Genomic DNA, 18948 nt, shown 5'->3' with positions numbered 1-18948 from the left:
ATCCGTTTTTCTGCAACTCAGATCTGTGTTTTAATAGTGTCTGCCTTTAAAGTGTACCTATTCACACAGTATATGTAATTTCATCTCCTATTGTGTCTCTTCTATAATTCATTAGATATTTAGGGGGTCATTTATTATCCAGAAATACCCCTATATTAGGTGTATTTCTGGCGCAGATTGCGGTGTAACGGTGTGTTGCAACGCAATCTGTGACTTTTCCCCGCTCACACCAGGTCTAAAAAAGAGGCGGTGGAAGGGGACGCGCCGGTAGGCCCGTCTCATTCATCATTTTCTTCGCCTGTTTTAGGCAAAATGTAAGCCAGCAAGGAAGCGGTATTATATTTAGAACTGGCGCTGGATGCGCCGAAGTTATGTAGAGGCCGGTGTGTCTACATAACTGCGGCGGATGCACCGCCAGATACAAGGGTTATTAAGACCGGCATCTAAAACGTCGGTCTTATTAAATGACTCCCTTAGTCCGTACGGCTTTTAGCTCTTTAGGCTTTACAGCAAGCCCCAAATCTGTATGGAAAAAATACATTTCTGTGTTTCTTAGAGGTGTTTTTTGTGACGTCCTAACCTTAGTGAGTGTATGACCTTTAGGACTCAAGGAGATTTGCCTCATCCCTCTCTTTGTTTACAGACGTACATTGGCTTGTCTAAATGAGTGTCTTTCCCTGGTACTGCTGTTAAGTCCTATATGAGCTGCAGTACAGGGCATAGCCCATGGACAAGAAGACATTTATCAATAATGGCGTAATTTGCGACAAAAGAAATACTAACATTACAAATCAAAAGTGGTGATTTGTTTCACCTCGTATATCAAAAGGCGCCTGCTGTTTGTAAAATGTGACTTTTTTAAATATAAACATGATTATTCACCTATTTCTCTCGATTTGCAACATTTTAACACCAATAGCACGAAAATGTGACTTTTTTTTAAACTGAAATGCGCCATTTCAGCCAACCATGCCAGACCACACTTGCACTTTTGAAACATATTTGCGACTTTTGAAGCATATTTGTGAGATTTCCAGTGGTAAATCGCGAGTTTTGTCTCAGACTCGGGATGTTTCGCCCACTTTGACATTTATGACTCATTTCTGGCGCGAAGCATTATTTATGGTGAAAATTCTGGAAAAAACAGTTGATATATTTGGCACAAATCAAAAGGCCATTCTTTTGGGCGCATTTTACACCACAATTCTGGTGCAAATTCTTATTAAATGTCCCCCACTGTTTTATTAAGAAAAATGTTGCACAATTTGACATTGTAAAATCTTAAAATCATGCTTGTCACATAAATGCATGTGCTCAGTGTTAATTTTAAGACAACTATGACCTATCTATAAATTGTGCTTCTTTTACACATGGACTCATGGATTTATTTATGTGTAATTTCTATGCCTTATTGTACCCATTTTTCTATTTTCTCATCCGTGTCATTGTGGGATACAGGCATGTGCAGAGTTGCTACACTATGAGGCGGACACTAAGCCAAAAAAATGGACACCTCCCCTCAGCTATACCCTTCCTACAGGGACTAAGTTAAGATAGAGTTAGTTATGTTTCTGTAGGCATAATAATGTTTTGTGTTTTTTTTTGTTTCAGTTTTTTTTCTTGGGCTACACCCAACCCTCAGTGGCTCTGGTGAACTGTCTCCCACCAGGGTTCCCCTCTTTCCCTTGTGTCCCTGCACCAAACTGGCTTACTATTTGGTCCTGGTTCCAGCCAGGCTGCCGCACATGAGCCCCTCTCCCTTCTCCTGTGAGGACTCTTTACGGACTTCTCTGCTCGCCGGTGGTCTGTTTTGGGGAAGCAGCTCTTTTCCTTTACATCTTGCTCCTGCTCCATTGCTCACAAGCCCAATTGTTTCTGCATCACTTTAGGCCCTCGGCTTCTTCCAGGCGGCAGGGCAGCATGGGTCCTAGGCGGGTGCTCTGTTTAACGCTGTTCAGCACTCGCTCCAGACTCTTCTGAAGGGAGAACGTCATCTTCCGCCCCTGAGCAACCCCTCAGCAACTTTAGCATGTCAATGGTCCTCTTGCCATATTGTGGACCCGCCAGTGTCCTGCTGAGCCAAACATGCTACCTTACCTATGAAGGGTATAGCTGACGGAAGGAGTCAATTTCCAGTCCTTTTTTGCCTAGTGTCTGCCTCCTAGAGGCAGCAGCTATAGCGCATGGTCTTTCTCGCTTATATCATTGGGGGACACAGACCATGGGTATAGCTGCTTGCTGCCACTAGGAGGCGACACTAGGCTAAAAACTGTTAGCTCCTCCCCCGCCAGCTATACCCCCTCCGGCCAGGAGAGAGCCTTCAGTTTTTAGCAAAGGTGGACCCGCCGGTGGATTGCCTGGCTAAAAATACCGCTATTCCGGTCGCGGACGGCTCCTCTCTGCAGGACCCGGTGGACCGTCGGGTCGAATCACTGGCGAAGTCGTTTTTTTCTGCCACCGGTTCGGCACTCCGTCCCATTTTCCGCGTGGGTGGCTAAGTCGGTTTCTGAATGGGCCCTGCGCTTGCCTCAGGATTTAGACTCTGACCTTTCCCGCACAGAACTCCAGGCTCTGGCGGCCCAGATATCCCAGGCGGGGAAGTACCTTTGCGAGGCGGCTCTGGACGCGGGCTCCATGGTCGCGCGGTCCTCCGCTTTTGCAGTCTCCATTCAGAGGGAACTCTGGTTGAAGGCCTGGCAGGCCGATTCTTCCTCTAAGCATTCCCTTCTCTCCCTTCCTTTCGCTGGGTCTCGTCTTTTTGGGCCCAAACTTGACTAGATCATTTCTGAGGCCACGGCTGGCAAAAGTACCCATCTTCCGCAGCCCAAACCCAAGCGTTCTTTCCGACCATGTCCTTCCGCACCTCACCAGTCCTTTCGCCGCTTCACGGGCACCCGCCCTTTCGCCGCTTCGCGGGCACCCGCCCTTTCGCCGCTTCGTGGGCACCCGCCCTTTAGACGCTTCACGGGCACCCGCCCGGCGGCTCCCTCGACCGCGAGGCAGCCCTCCCAGGAGCAACGGCGGAAGCCTTCGTTCAAGCCCCAGCCCGCCTGGCGTTCCCGAGCGCAGCCTCAGCGCTCTTCCTCTGACAAGCAATCCCCTGCATGAAGGTGCGCCCCCACCTTCCTGGGTTTGGGGTCGGCTCCTTCATTTTCAAGAGGTTTGGCAGGCCCACATCTCAGACGCCTGGGCGCTCGAGGTGGTCACTTCGGGCTACAAGTTCGAGCTCAAATCCATGCCTCCAAACTGTTTTTTTCTGTCCCGGACCCCCAGGGAACTGTCTCGTGCGGGGGCCTTCTTTCAAGCGGTTCAAGATCTGCTGGTCAGGGGAGTGATCTCCCCCATTCCGGCGAAGGAGCTGTTTTCCGTTTTTTACTCCAACCTCTTCATGATGCCCAAGAAGGAGGGAGCGGTCCGCCCGGTGTTGGACCTCAAGAGGTTAAACCGTTACCTTCGAGTGCGCCGTTTTCGCATGGAGTCTCTTCACTCCGTGATAGCTTCCTTGGCGCAAGGGGAATGGTTAACTTCCATGGATATCCAGGATGCTTACCTGCACGTCCCCATCGCGATCGCCCACTCGGACCACTACCAGTTCGTCGCCCTGCCGTTCGGTCTGGCGACTGCGCCGATGGTGTTCACCAAGGTGCTCGCTCCGCTTATGGGCCTTCTTCGCTCCAGGGGCATCACCTTGATTCCGCACCTGGACGACATTCTCATCAAAGCGTCGTTGTTCTGGCAGGAGAGTCTGCAGATCATCTTGGACACCCTCGCCCGCTTTGGATGGCTAGTGAACCTTTCGAAAATCCTCCCTGGTCCCGTCCACTCGGATTCGGTTCCTCGGTATGCTACTGGACTCCGGGACAGCTCGGGTGCACCTTCGCAGCGCGGTGCTCCGTTTGCTTCGGCAGTGCACAGTCTCCATCCGGACTTGTATGCGGGTGTTGGGCCTTATGGTGGCCTCGTTCGAGGCGGTACCATTCGCTCAATTTCACACCCAGTCCCTTCAACGGGCGATCCTCTCGACCTGGGACAAGTCCCAGGAATCCTTGGATCGTCGGTTTTCCCTTCCTCAACAGGTTTGGTCGGACCTCCATTGGTGGCTCTCCCCAACTCACCTGGAGACGGGGAAGTCTTTCCTTCCGATCAGATGGACGGTCGTTGCGACCGATGCCAGTCTTCAGGGTTGGGGAGGAGTCTTCAGCACTCGGACTGCCCAGGGCGTATGGTCTCCGTCGGAGTCCAGACTGTCCATCAATGTCTTGGAGCTCCTGCGGGGCCTTCATGTCAGAGTCCAGTCGGACAATGCCACAGCGGTGGCGTATGTCAACCATCAGGGGGGGGACTCGCAGTTCGACCGTCATGTCGGAGGCGGTGAGGATTCTCAGGTGGGCGGAGGCCCATGTTCTGGCCCTGTCGGCGGTCCACATCCCCGGCGTTGTCAATTGGACGGCAGATTTCCTGAGCCGGACGACGATAGACCCCGGGGAATGGTCTCTCCATCCGGAAGTGTTCAACGCTCTCTGTCATCGCTGGGGGCGGCCGGAAGTGGATCTGATGGCCTCCGGCCTCAATCACAAGCTTCCTTGCTACTTCGCCCGCGCAAAGGATCCCGCAGCTTGCGGAGTGGACGCACTCGTGGCGCCGTGAGACGGGTTCACGTTCCTCTATGTCTTTCCGCCGCTGTCCCTCCTGCCTTGGATTCTCCGCAGGATAAATGGAAAAGAAAAATATTTTACAGTAATTACAAAAAACATACTTTTTGCTGTGGGTTCATAAAATGGAGCAAAGCATGTATTTTGGCACACACCAAAATGCTAGGTCTAATGTTGCAGACTGAGCAAAACGCTATGTCGGCCACAGTCTTTTTTTTTTTCTGTTGTGGACAACTCCTATAAGGGCGTTCAGACCCTGCTGATCGCTCTGGACTGGCCGCGCAGGGCATGGTACTCGGACCTTGTCCTCCTGTTAGGGGACATTCTGTACCCGCTCCCTCTCAGACCCGATCTTCTGTTGCAAGGGCCCGTCTTCCACCCGAGTTTAGATACTCTTCGTTTGATGGCGTGGCTCTTGAAACCTTCCTTTTGAAACAGCTGGGTTTTTCTGATGCAGTGGTTCGGACGCTCATTCGGGCCAGGAAACCTACTTCTTCCAGGATATATTATAGGACCTGGAAGTCCTTCCTTCGTTTCTGTGAGGAGCGGGACCTATCTCCCAGATCCTTCTCCCTGCCGGTCGTTTTGGCCTTCCTTCAGTCCGGACTGGAATTGGGCATGGCGCTAAGCTCCTTGAAGGGCCAGGTGTTGGCCCTTTCCATTTTCTTTCAGCGATCCTTGGCGCGACTGGGTCCTGTTAGGACCTTCCTTCAGGTCGTTGCGCACTCCGTTCCGCCGTACTGTCCTCCGCTTCATCCGTGGGATCTCAACTTGGTATTGGGAGTTCTGCAGGCTTCCTCTTTCAAACCCTTGCGGGAGGCTTCCCTCCGCCTGCTGTCCTGGAAAGTGGCCTTCCTGGTGGCCATCACATCCATTCGGAGGATTTCAGAATTGGCAGCTCTGTCCTGCCGTGAACCATTCCTGATCTTTCATCAGGACAAGGTGGTCCTCCGTCCTGTAACTTCCTTTTTGCCTAAGGTAGTGTCGGGTTTTCACCTCAATGAGGACATTGACCTTCCTTTGACCTAGGCCCTCCCATCCGCGGGAGGTGTTGTTGCACCGCTTGGATGTGGTGCGGGCTCTGCGGATTTACCTTTCGGCCGTGGCCCCCTTTCGGCGCACGGACGCCTTGTTCGTCCTTCCGGAGGGTTCTAGGAAGGGGTTGGCAGCTTCCAAGGTGACGATCTCCCGGTGGATTCGCTCCACTATTTTGGAATGTTACCGCGTTCGGGACAGGACGCCCCCTCCGGGCATCACGGCCCATTCTACCAGGGCTCTTGGGTCCTCCTGGGCTCACTTCCACCGGGCGTCGACGGCTCAGTTGTGTAAAGCCGCGACCTGGTCTTCCCTCCACACTTTTACAAAGTTTTACAGGGTTCACACTCTCGCTTCTGCGGACGCCGCTCCGGGCCGCCTGGTTTTGCAGGCCGCGGTGTGATGACTGTCATGAGGGTCTCTACCTTCTTCACTCTGTTTTGTGTTCCCTCCCCAAGGACTGCTTTAGGACGTCCCATGGTCTGTGTCCCCCAATGATATAAGCGAGAAAACAAGATTTTGTGAAACTCACCTGTAAAATCTGTTTCTCGCTTGATTCATTGGGGGACACAGCACCCACCCCCGTTTGGGTCCGTTGACCGTGGAGTTAGTTGATGTGGTTATATCCTTCTGCTTCTCCTACTGCTTTTGCACAAACTGAAGGCTCTCTCCTGGCCGGAGGGGGTATAGCTGGCGGGGGAGGAGCTATACCCATGGTCTGTGTCCCCCAATGAATCAAGCGAGAAACAGATTTTACAGGTGAGTTTCACAAAATCTCGTTTTCCTGCGTCTCCCAATAAATGGAAAAGAAAAATATTTTACAGTAATTACAAAAAACATACTTTTTGCTGTGGGTGCATAAAATGGAGCAAAGCATGTATTTTGGCACACACCAAAATGCTAGGTCTAATGTTGCAGACTGAGCAAAACGCTATGTCGGCCACAGTCTTTTTTTTTTTTCTGTTCTGGACAACTCCTATAAGAAATACCTTGACCCCTTTTCTTGCGGGCTCTGAGATGCTGTTCAACTTTATGTTTCACATTACTTTTTTAGGTTGCACTGGAGTTGATTAAAGTTGTAGGAGGACATCCATTTGAAGCTTACAAGAACTGTTTCTTCAATCTAGCAATTCCAATCATGGTATTCACCGAGACTGCTGAAGTAAAAAGTACCCAGATCAGGTATGTGTCTAGATCTGGTCTCCATTTGCTCATTCATTTGTAAGGATTTACCTTCATATATTGATGTTTGCATTTATGCTTTAGAGCAAATCCTAAACCAGCACTGGTTGAAATGTTACAGCTTGGTTTAAAGAGGTTGACTCGAAGCACAAATATGCAGCTACTAATAGGCATTATTAAACCATGAGCGCCAATGTCAGATGATTTAATATACCCAATTTATGTTTACTTGCAGGTCCACTGTGGCCTCCATTCACTTACACTAAGGACAGATGGGAACTAGTGCATATGCGATCTGTCCCTAGTGTAAGGGAATAGAGGCCGCTGATGAACAGCCGTTTTGGGAGCGCAGCGCTGGAAAGTGGACCTGAAAGTAAACATGAATTAGGCATCGGACATCGGCACTGGTGGTTTATTAATGTCTATTACTAGGTTGCATGTGCTGTTCCCAACACATTTGCAATTAATAATAGATAGTGACTAACCCCTTAAAATGCATTTAGCAGTATGGCACATTTAGAAAATTGTCATTTTACGGACTGGTTTTATTTGGCCAAAAATGCACAAAATCGGTGCCTGAATGTAAAACTCTGTCATACACTTACAAATTTTAAGAAATCTATGAACAGCTATATACTGTATGTATGGCCTGGAAATGCAGAGAATCATGTGCAAGTCTGAAAGGGAATAAAAACAAAATAAAATCTTAAAAAGCGGAGCTGCTATGTTTAATACTACCATAGGAAGGCTGTTGGGAATAAATAACTTTTCACAAGTGTCTGAGTCTTCCTCTGCTATGGAAATATTCATACTTACCTGCTATCCATACCTCTGGTCATGTGTGCTGTCTCCCGTATGTCTATTTTCTGGTCCGAGGCTTATTTAAATTTTCTGTGGCAAGAGACACATCACCACTTAAAGGGGTTGTCTCATCATGGACAATGGGGGCATATCGCTAGGATATTCCCCCATTGTCTTATAGGTGCGGGTCCCACCGCTGCGACCCGCACCTATATCGAGAACGGAGCCCCGCAAGTGAAGGATGGCGCATGCGCAGCCGCCCTCCATTCGTTTTCTATGGGGCTGGTGAAAATAGCCGAGCGCTGGCTCTGCTATTTCAGTCAGCCCCATAGAAATGAATGGGAGCAGGGGCCGCAGATGTGCGGTACGCTCCCATTCACTTCTGAGGGGAGCCGGCCTAGTGGTCCTCCAGCCAACACCTTGCAGGGCCCTGTTCTCGATATAGGTGCGGGTCCCAGCGGTGAGACAATGGGGGCATATCCTAGCGACGGACCGGATGATGGACACACAGAATTAGAGCGGGCTATAGGCAGGGGTGTACATAGAATTCATTGGGCCCCATAGCAAGAATCTGAATTGGGCCCCCATGGTCCTTACCAAGCCCCGCTGACTACCCATCTCTGGTCCCTCCCACCTTCTACCCCAGCCCCTCCCCTACAGTGCCTTATGTAGGTACATTGGTGCTACATTACACATTACTACTGTTTTTGATAACCTGGGAGTGCTTACAAAACAGCATGTACACAAAGGGTGTAATGTCAGAGGGGCTGAGTGGGGGGAAAAAGGGGATATGACAACCCCTTTAACAGTCACAGTCATAACTAGTATTGAGTGAACTTGTAGGTTGAAGGTTCGGGTTATCTAAGAATCCCGTTATAGATTCCGCTACCAGGGACCATAACGGAATTCTATGACGGAATAGCATGGCCAGCATAGACTTCTATTATGACGGAATGCAATACAGAAGGCCTCTTATAGGCTTCCGTGGTGGATGCTGTCATAGAATTCCGTATGGTCCATGGTAGCGAAATCCATTACAGAATTCTTAGAAAACCCAAACCTTGTACGCTGAACTTGAAACACAAGTTCGCTCAACACTACTCATAACGCATTAACTAAATGTGAAAACTCATCAAGTGTGTGTTAACTCTGCTACATCTGTGTGTATGTGTATATATATTTATATACACACATATATACATTTACTCACACATATAGCACATACATATGTACAGAATCCAGTAGATTACAAAGCACATGTACATATATGTAAACACACACACATATTACACTGGCACACACTTAGCTTCTGAGCAGGTCTCCCGGGTAAACAGTCAGGATTGATGGGAGGACATCTTCTCCTCAGCAGGCAGTGCAGCGGGCTCTCTTCCCCCCTTCTTTTGTCCCGACTGCTGCACATGGATTACATAACAGCAGAGGAGGACTCTGCAGTGTGCCAGGACAAGGGAGGGAAGCACTGGGGAGGCTTCTGATGGCAGAAGCACATCCTGCTGTAGCTTCTGCAAAACGGACCTCTCTTCAGCAGTGCAGCCCCTACGGATATGTGCAGGCTGCTGCTAGAGGCATCGCCTCATGGTAGGATCCGGGCCTTGCTGGGGGAAGGGGGGAAGCCAGAGCACAGCCTGCTGAGGAGAAGCAGTGAGGAGAGCTGGAAGGCGGAGCCAGAGGCCCTGGCAAGTACTCTACTACTAATGGTAATAAGGGGGCGTGGCATTTTCTCCACAGTCGGGCCCCATAGCAGCTGTGTGGTCTGCCTCTATTAGAGGTACGCCACTGGCTGTAGGTAAGTATGATTCTTTACACAGCAGGGGCAGGCTGCGGGCACCTGTGAAAAGTTACTTATTCTCAGACAACTCCTTTAAGGCTATATTCCTGTTTCTGTCTAGCAGTTTTGAGATTACTGCAGGCGTGCCCAGTGGTGAACTTCCTCCTCTGGTCTTTGGAGGAAGAACTTACTACTGAGCATGTGCAGCACAGTTTCAGGCATTGTAACAAAGGACCTTGGAGCAGCATGATGATACCTAGTGTAAGGGACAGGAGAGGTGAGAACTGATTCTCTATCATCACTAGGACACCCTGCTTATCACTGTTTCTAGTATAAGGACAGGAGAGGGGAGAACTTATTATCTATCACCACTAGAACTGTCTGCTTATCACTGTTTCTTGTATAAGGACAGGAGAGAACACAGGAGAGGTGAGAACTGATTATCTGTCACCACTAGAACACCCTGCTTATCACTGTTTGTAATATAAGGACAAGAGAGAACATAGGAAAGGTGAGAACTGATTATCACCACTAGAACTGTCTGCTTATGACTGTTTCTAGTATAAACACAGGAGAGGGGAGAACTGATTATCTATCACCACTAGAACACCCTGCTTATCACTGTTTATAGTATAAGGACAGGAGAGAACAGAGGAGAGGTGAGAACTTATTATCACCATTAGAACATCCTGCTCATCACTGTGCTAGATAAATAAGGGCCTTATATTGACAGAACATAAAATATATTTATGATTAACATTTATAAGCTTTTCAAAATGTATATGAAAATTGATAAATTACACAATATAAATATTTGGGAAGTAAGATTTTAATATACTCTCCCAAGTTCATACAAATTTAGTTTTGCGTTGAGTAAAAATTGTTGGAAATGTCTGATTTTCATGTCAAGAAGTTGTTGAAATAGTGAGAATGTGTAACTAAGTGGTTCCCAGTAATAACATAGTTGTTTTTCTGATTTGCAGAAATGACATTTCTTTTACTATCTGGGACAGATGGACTATCTACGGCAATGCAGACTTTACACTTCTGGATTTCATCAATGCTGTGAAAGTAAGGCAAGCCCACGTTTATCAAGACTGGCTTTTACATGCAAGTCTAAAAAAACAAACATTGGAGTCATTTGGGTCAAATTTATTACGCCTGTGAGAACTGGGCTAAAGTCAGAAAATGAAATGTACGCCTCCTGTAGACAAAATCGCCAACATTTTCTGACTTAAGTATTAATAATTTTGTCTAAAAGTTGTAGGCCAAGCCCCCATCACAGTAAACCAGCCACTTTTCCAATGGCTAGCATGGCATGAGAAATAAAATTTTAAACCGCATGGTAGGGATCTGTAGGCACTGTATCTGTGAAGTTAGCCTAAGTGACCAAAACAGTCTGTTCTCACTTTACATATTGTTATAGAAAATCAATGCGCCAGGAGAGAGAGATTTGTGCTGTAGCTGTCGATTGTGTAGACGCCGACTTATTAATCTTTTTTTTTTTCTTTTACTGGGGCCTCCTAAGGCAGAATATAGTGATGCCCGGACCTCAGTTTGACCATGGAAGCATTATTTTTTTTTAAATGACCTCAGTCTGTCATAAAATGTATCTCCTGAACACTGAAACAAACAGATGAAGGAATCAGGTTGATAAACCAGAGATTGGCACCACTAAAAACAGTCCTGTACAGAAAGTGATCACTTCTGCCCAGCTGTGCCTCCCCAACAACTGATGGCCCTGGTCTAGACTGGTACTTTGCTTCAGAGTCTTAGGCTACTTTCACACTGGCGTTTTCGCTTTCCGTTTGTGAGATCAGTTCAGAGCTCTCAAAAGCGGTCCAAAACGGATCAGTTTGCATTCTAATGCATTCTGAATGGAAAAGATCCTCTTAGAATGCATCAGTTTGCCTCCGTTCAGTCTCCATTCCGCTCTGGAGGCGGACACCAAAACGCTGCCTGCAGCGTTTTGGTGTCCGCCTGACGAAGCACCGTTCTCTGGCACAATAGAAAATGGATTTGTCCACCTTTGACTTTCAATGGTGTTCAAGACAGATCCGTCATGGCTATAGAAGACATAATACAACCGGATCCGTTCATGACGGATGCATGCGGTTGTATTATTGTAACGGAAGCGTTTTTGCAGATCCATGACGGATGCGCAAAAAAATGCTAGTGGGAAAGTAGCCTAAGTTGTGAAACATGTTAGGTTGGTATGGGTTTTTAGAAGTAAATCTTTTCATTCACTTCCCCAAGTTAGATACAGTACCTTAATAGTGGTGTGAAATTACTACAAGGGCATATGGACACCATGGGGCGAAGAAGGTACCCATCACTGTGCCAAGAGGTGTGGTCTATGGTTTTACATAGGACTCTAGTGATTATCTTTTAAAGTTCCCACAATGCACAAATACACCTCATAAATGTTAATTGACTTATACAGTTTACTATATGTGTAGAATAAGTGTTCCAACTACTATCACAGCCACTAGTAAGTCCATCTGACCTTAACAGTTACTGAGCTGACCAGGTCTTTAACTCATTCACAGAACACCGACTGGTTGCATTGGGTTTAACTATTACCGAACCTCTTCTTCATTTGTATATGTACATTAGTTTTTACAATAGGAATAGAGATCACGCCATTGACATGAATGAACAAGGTACCATTTGTATCATATGGACTGTGAATATACAGGTACTTGCATATTTGCACTCCATAGAACTGCCTATTGAGGTAGATCTGTGTCACTTCTGTTGATTGCGCTCTGGTTATACAGTACAACTGCGATGTAGGACTGGTTATATAGTATAAAAGTGATCTTCGTAATGACAATTTTAATTTTATTTTACCTACTGTAGTTCTCTAGAATGGTTCTCGAGGTGTTTATATTGCAATGTTAAATGTGTGCATTTGTGAGATACAGCGAGGGAGATTTATAAAACTAGTGAAAGGGAAAATTGTGCAGTTGACCATTAAACCAATCAGGTTACAGGTTTCATTTTCCAACTAGTCTCTGAAAAATGAGACCTGCAATATCATTATGTTTTATAAGAGATCAATTGAAATGACTTAGTTTGTGTAAAACCCCTGCAAATGCCAATGTGTATATCTGTGCATTTTTCACAGGAGCAGTATGGAATAGAACCAACCATGGTTGTACAAGGAGTCAAAATGTTATACATCCCAGTTATGCCTGGTCATGCTAAAAGACTGAAACTTACGTAAGTATTGCTCTGGCCAAAAATAAGCATAAGGCTACATGCACACGACCGTATGTGTTTTGCGGTCCGCAAAAAAAACGGATGCCGTTCCGTATGGCATCCGTTTTTTTTGCGGATCCATTGTAATAATGCCTATCCTTGTCCGCAAACTAGAAAAAAATAGGACATGCACAATTTTTTGGGCGGAGCAACGGAACGGACAGCACACGGTGTGCGCGTTTTTTGTGGACCCATTGAAATGAATGGGTCCCCATCCTATCCGCAAAAAAAACGTAACGGACACGGAAACAAAATACGGTTGTGTGCATGAGGCCTAAGGCTGTTAGGTTTTGGCCTATGTTTAACGTGTAGACATGACATATGCAGTTGAGTTGCATTATTATGACCACTTTCTACGTCAGCAGCAAGCAACTCATGAAGGAAGTCACATGTCATGAGCTGGCTCGGTGGGTATCTCAGGTCTACGATAGGCCAGGGATCAGCAACCTGTTGGCCGTATTTCTGAAACTGTGCAGGTGAATGTTGGCTATGAAGTTGCGTGAGGGCAGACTGGCACACTACAGTGTGCAGCTCATTGCCAGAATAAACCAGGGGGCTACCAGACATTTGTCTAAAACATCGGATCAGCAAACTCTACCACATATGTGGCTCCGAAGCAGAAGGTTGGCTAACGACGTTGCATCGGCAGAAAAGGCTTACATTTTTTCAACAGTATCAGCATGGTATCTCTGCTGATTGGCAAAAGGTTGCTGTCTCCGATGAGTCACGTTTTCTCCTTTATCAAACGGATTAATGTTGGCGTGTGAGGCTGTAAACATTGGAGAACAGACACCCTACAACCATTGCTGGAAGAGCAGTATTATGGTCTATGCCCACTCATCCATCTGGGAGATACACCCATACAAGCTGATTGTCTTTCCTGGAGAGGATGAGATTATCCAGCAAGACAATGCAACATGTCATATGGATAGAAATGTCTGACATTGAGAGTATGACCAGTACTTCCAAATGCCACCCTGGCTCATTAATTCCCTAGACTTAAACCCAGTTGAGCATCTGTCACCCCGATCACCATGTTCACTCTGTGGATCCTCTCCTACACACCCTCCAGCAGCTGTAGGACGCACTGCAGTCAGCATGGCTCCTGATACCCGGGACTTCCTACCAGGACCTTATTGAGTCACTTCAAGCCCATCCAGTTGCTGTCCATGCTGCACATGGCAGTTACCCTGGATATTGCCTGGTGGTCATTATAATGTGACTCTGCTGTGTATGTTGAAGGGATGCCTCAGATGAATTCAAAAAGAGGGAAGTAGGAGATTGGCTCACCATCAGTCTTATCATGGTGCGGGGAGGCAGATCCTGAGCTGTCACAGGTACAATCCACTGATTCCACAAGGGTGTAAAACTCCAGCACTTGTTAAAGCATCCAAGTTTATTCATCACAGCAAAAGAGAGAGAGAGAGAGAGATGCTTATTCATTTCAGACAGTTAATTGTGTATTGTCCTTAATCTGATCTTAGTCTCTCTGGTCTGTGTATAGGAACGAGCTGTCCCATTGAAATGACTGGGACGGCTGCGGATGCGACAGCGAGCAGGTAAATAATGAAGAGATGGCCGTGCTGGCACGGCGTACGCCTTCTCATCATTCAGCTGATCAGCTTGGGTGCTGGGGGTCGGATCCCCGGCGCTCAGATATTGATGACCTATCCTGAGGATGAGTCATCAATAAAAATATCTTGGACAACCCCTTTAAAACCAACATCACTTTCTGTTCAGGTATTCACAACCTGGATAATCGGAAAAATTGACACTTTAATTTCCTAAGAGTCAATCTTGATTCATATTAACCAAAGGTATTTGCATGTGGAAGTGAACAGGTCCACCGATTAGAGAGACTAAGCAATGATTAAGGACAGTACACACGTATTTTTCCAAAACATATCTGCGTCTCTCATGTTGGTCTGGATATTTTTAATGTGATGAATAAAGTCTATTGATTCATGCAAAGTTTGTTGAAAGCACGGCGACCACTCAAATTGCATCTGTCAGCAGGATTGACCCTATTAAACCTGACGTAATGCCTGGTAGCGATGATCCTGCTAATTAAAAATGATTCTTATCTGGTCAAAGGTCTGGTTTCTAGAATCGGTGCATGTGCAGTACATCTCCTTCAGCTTACCCCACTGCTGAGATGATTACTGTGCATGTGCCAATGATGTTGCCCCCAAACCAGAAGAGAAAATACTCAGCCTCACTGACGGAGTCCATACTGTCTCCTCTTCCGGCTAGAGGGTGACATTTTTGCCACATGCTCAGTAATCATCTCAGCAGTGGGGCAAGCTGAAGGAATTGTACTTCTGATTGTAGGAGATGTGCTGTATTACAGGGTCGGACAAGAGGACAATGATGATGCCCGTCCCTGACTCCTGACACCCCTGCTGATCAGCTGTTTGAAGGGACCGTGGCCCTCGTGCAGGATAATTACGGCTATTCACATGATTCACTTGACGGGAGATGTGGCTGTCATTACACTGCACCGCCACTACAAGAGAGACAGCATGCACAGAAACATTCAAGAGGACTTCGAACAGCTGATCGGTGGGAATGCCCGAAGTCGGACTTACTCAGTCCCCATTCTTTGGCTTCTGCTAGCAGGTGATTGGTGGGGGTGCTGGGAGTCTGACTCCAACTGATCTGATATCAATGACCTAAACTGATAGGTCATCAGTATCCAAGCCCTGGAAAATCCCTGTAAGCTATATTTTATTAGCCAGCAGGGCTCATAGTACATTGCAGATAGTAGAACAGCTCCATTGTTCTATTGCTTTCAGGAAAGGCACAGGCTCTTCTTGTCAAGATGGCTGAATTGGTTGGCCACATTTGTCAAAATTGTGTAATAGCAAGTAACCAGAACTCCATTTTACTTCTTCTGAGCCGCCTAGCCATTTTATTCTGTTATGCAGCTTTCGTTATTGAGGTCCAGTGTTTCCAGTTTTCAGTGGCATACCACGGAGGCAGACCACGCAACTGCTATGGGTCCTGGTGCTAGACTCCCTTTTTCTAACAAGAAAAGTCAAAATTTTCCTGCATTTGTCACTTGGGGGAACAAAATGCAAATTAACCATTTCAGCATATATTCCAGTAAATGATAAATTCCTATCCAGTGAGCTCCCCCTAGTGGAGGCTGCAGTGTAAATACCTTGAGAAATATGGTGCTCAGAGCCATACTTATGAAGCACCTATTCCACTTTTTCTGACATAGAATTCGGATGAGGTGGATGGTGACTTTTATTATTATTATTTTTTTATTATTTCTTCTCACCAAAAAAAAAACAACCAAAAACTAAATTTGTAAGAAATCTTAGGCATTACACTTTGCATTGCCTGGTGATTATCGAACACGTACTCTATAACTGGGTGGGGCCCTATGCTTAGTTTTGCTATTGGGCCCTATGAGATCTGTGTACGCCGCTGTCGGTATTATACCAGTAAAGTTATTGAGCCCTTTCTTTGTTTTCTACTTTAGAATGCACAAGCTTGTAAAGGCTGGAGCTGATAGAAAATACGTCGACCTAACCGTGTCCTTTGCGCCCGAGACTGATGAAGATGAAGATTTACCTGGGCCCCCTGTCAGATATTACTTTAACAAGGAAAGCAATTAACAGCGCTGACGTTCTCCTCCACATGTGTTGGTACTACTTGTCACAACAGGGTTAAGCCCTAACAACAAGGAATCGGTGGAAGTAGTGATTTGCACTAATATTTGCATAGTGGAATCTGTACCTGTAGTGTCTCCCCTTGCTTTGTTGTATGCGTTTCTTTGGACTGGATTACAGAATGTTTGGATGCAATATTCTGTGCTGTAACCCAAAAAAAAGTCATAAGAAAAAAAAAAAATAGAGAAAAATAAAATAAAATACAGGAAGGAGGATTACGACTACTGGGGACTGTACTGTGGGATTTGTACTGTACCTCGTTCCTGAAACGATGAAAGTGGATTGTGCTAGAATACTATAAGTAATAATACGTCTGTGTGCCTTGTAGTCAGTATGTGCACATGAGATCGTCCAGCTCTGTATGTATGTGTTCATGTATATACAAAGTTAAAGGGAACCTGTCAGCATGAAAGTGCAGTGCAGTCTGCAAGCGGCATGTTCTAGAGCAGGAGGAGCTGAGCAGAGTGCTACAACTTTTGTGAAGTAATTTCCCATAAGGGTGCATTCACACGACCGTATGTATTTTGCATTCCGCAAAATGTGGATCCACGAAAAAAATACAGATGACGTCTGTGTTGCATCCGTTTTTTTTTTTTTGGTGATCCATTGTAAAAATGCCTATTCTTGTCTGCAAAACAGACAAGAATAGGACATGTTCTATCTTTTTTGTAGAAAGGACACACGGATACGGACAGCATACGATGTGCTTTACAGTTTTTTGCGGACGCATTGAAATGAATGGGTCCGCATCCAATCCTCCAAAAATGTGGATCGGATGCGGACCAAAAATACGGTTGTGTGAATTGGGCCTAAAACTGTACAATTTCTAGATTCAGATTTCTGCTCTTTCAGAGCTCAGTAGCCATGGGGGTGGTCCGTCTGACTGACAGCTGTCTGTGTATACACACTGATACAGGGAAGACTGATAAGACCTCCCACTTGGCTGCCGAGCTCAGAAATGGCAGAGATTTAAATGAATAGAGTAAAAGTTTAGCAGAATCTTTTCCTCTAAAACTATATATCGATCTGCTCAGCTCCTCCTGCTCTATAATATGCTGCCTGCAGATTGCACTGCATTTCATGGTGACAGGTTGTCTTCAAAAGTAACGTTACTCTGTGTAACTTGTACTGTGACTCGGAGGCTCTCCAAATGTTCCCTCTTCTATTCCCTCTTTTTTATACTGGTTTCATTGAGCAAGATCACAGCATATACTTACACAGGATAACGTAACCTCGGCTGTACATCATAAGGGTATTTTATGTCCTTGACCCTTCAAATGCCTTAGTATTTTAAGATATGATGGAGTGGTGTAACGTGAGTTTGGCGGTGATGTTCATGCATAAACACGAACCATTTAATCTTGTTTTATTCATGTCTTGGTAAATGCTTATGTGTGTTCTGTATGAATTCTATGCACGTAGATCACATTCACATTCTTACAGTAGAAGATCAACCAGTTCACCTTAGCAGGTGTCCAACTATACATTTCAGCGGCTAAAATAGGGCATGGTAAGTAAGAGTAAACTGCTTTGAAAGGTCCTTTTACTTTTATGTTCACATTTCAATTTGTTTCCCAACAAAAAATTCAGAAATTTCTAATAAATTTCTTAATAGGGTTGTCCCACTTTTATCATAACTTTCTTTTATGATAACTCCCATACAAATTTGGCTTCTTCTCTGAATGTTTGAGAGTTCCACCTTTCAGTCCTTCCACCTTTCTGTAGCCTGATTGGCATTTAAAAAAAAAAAAAGTATTACATAGTAAAACCACTTGAAAGAGAAAAAGAGGGTGTGCCAACCATATAGAAAGCTGATAATCTGCCCACGTAACTATACCGGCTAATTCCAGAATAGTGTGTCCACTGCGGGAAACATGTTCCATGTGGGAGCATGATTTCCCGTTATGGACACCTCCTTTGACTGGATGACATTATAGTGATTTATAAAGCTGTACTGAAATAATGCCATCAGTACAGTGCTATAGGTCTGAGGTCAGGCAGGGACACACAGCTTTATAAATCAAAGTAGTGACCACTGCCTGTAAAGGGACCATAGGCAGCATACAACAGAGGCCAGTATCTCATTACAAAACTGTATGTTATTCTGAAATGCTGCAGGGAGAAGAGTCCACTGGGCATCTTCCCTCTGGGTGGCCAAAAACTGGAAGGGACAGTTACTATGGGGAACATTTATTTAAGGCCATAACTTTTTTGTCTACACTTCTTTTGGCATCTTACTAGAGTGCATTTCTGATGAATACTGGCGTATTAATTCCTCCCTTTGTTTTCAGAGTTGTTACTAGTTCATTGTATTGAGGGAGCCTGTCACTGTTTCTTTCTGTCTGTGTCCCTTTAAGGTTCTATGTAAGGGCTCATGCACATGAACGTGTGCCGCCCGGTCCGTGCATGGGAAACCGCAAATTGCGGTCCTCAATGCACCGTCCGTGTGGCTGGTGCAGGCAGATGCAGACCCATACAACTTGAATGGGTCTGTGATCCGTCCACACAGCAAATAAATAGCACAAGTTATATTTTCTTGCGGTGCTGA

At 46.0% G+C, this 18948-nt stretch overlaps 1 protein-coding gene across 1 annotated transcript in view; it reads left to right on the top strand.

The window, feature by feature from the left end:
* UBA6 (ubiquitin like modifier activating enzyme 6) overlaps positions 1–16596 on the top strand; it is an 89446-nt gene extending 72850 nt beyond the window's left edge. The window contains exons 30-33 of the mRNA XM_040418051.1: positions 6742–6869; positions 10440–10527; positions 12587–12681; positions 16211–16596. Of these exons, the coding sequence (XP_040273985.1) occupies positions 6742–6869; positions 10440–10527; positions 12587–12681; positions 16211–16346 (447 nt within the window). The 3' untranslated portion in view covers positions 16347–16596. The remainder of the gene's footprint in view (positions 1–6741; positions 6870–10439; positions 10528–12586; positions 12682–16210) is intronic.
* The last annotated feature ends 2352 nt before the right edge of the window (positions 16597–18948 follow it).

This window comes from Bufo bufo, chromosome 2, assembly GCF_905171765.1.
Source record: "Bufo bufo chromosome 2, aBufBuf1.1, whole genome shotgun sequence".
Classification (NCBI taxonomy): Eukaryota; Metazoa; Chordata; class Amphibia; order Anura; family Bufonidae; genus Bufo; species Bufo bufo.
Note: the sequence above shows the minus strand (reverse complement) of the source record. Positions and strands in the feature narration are given on the sequence as shown.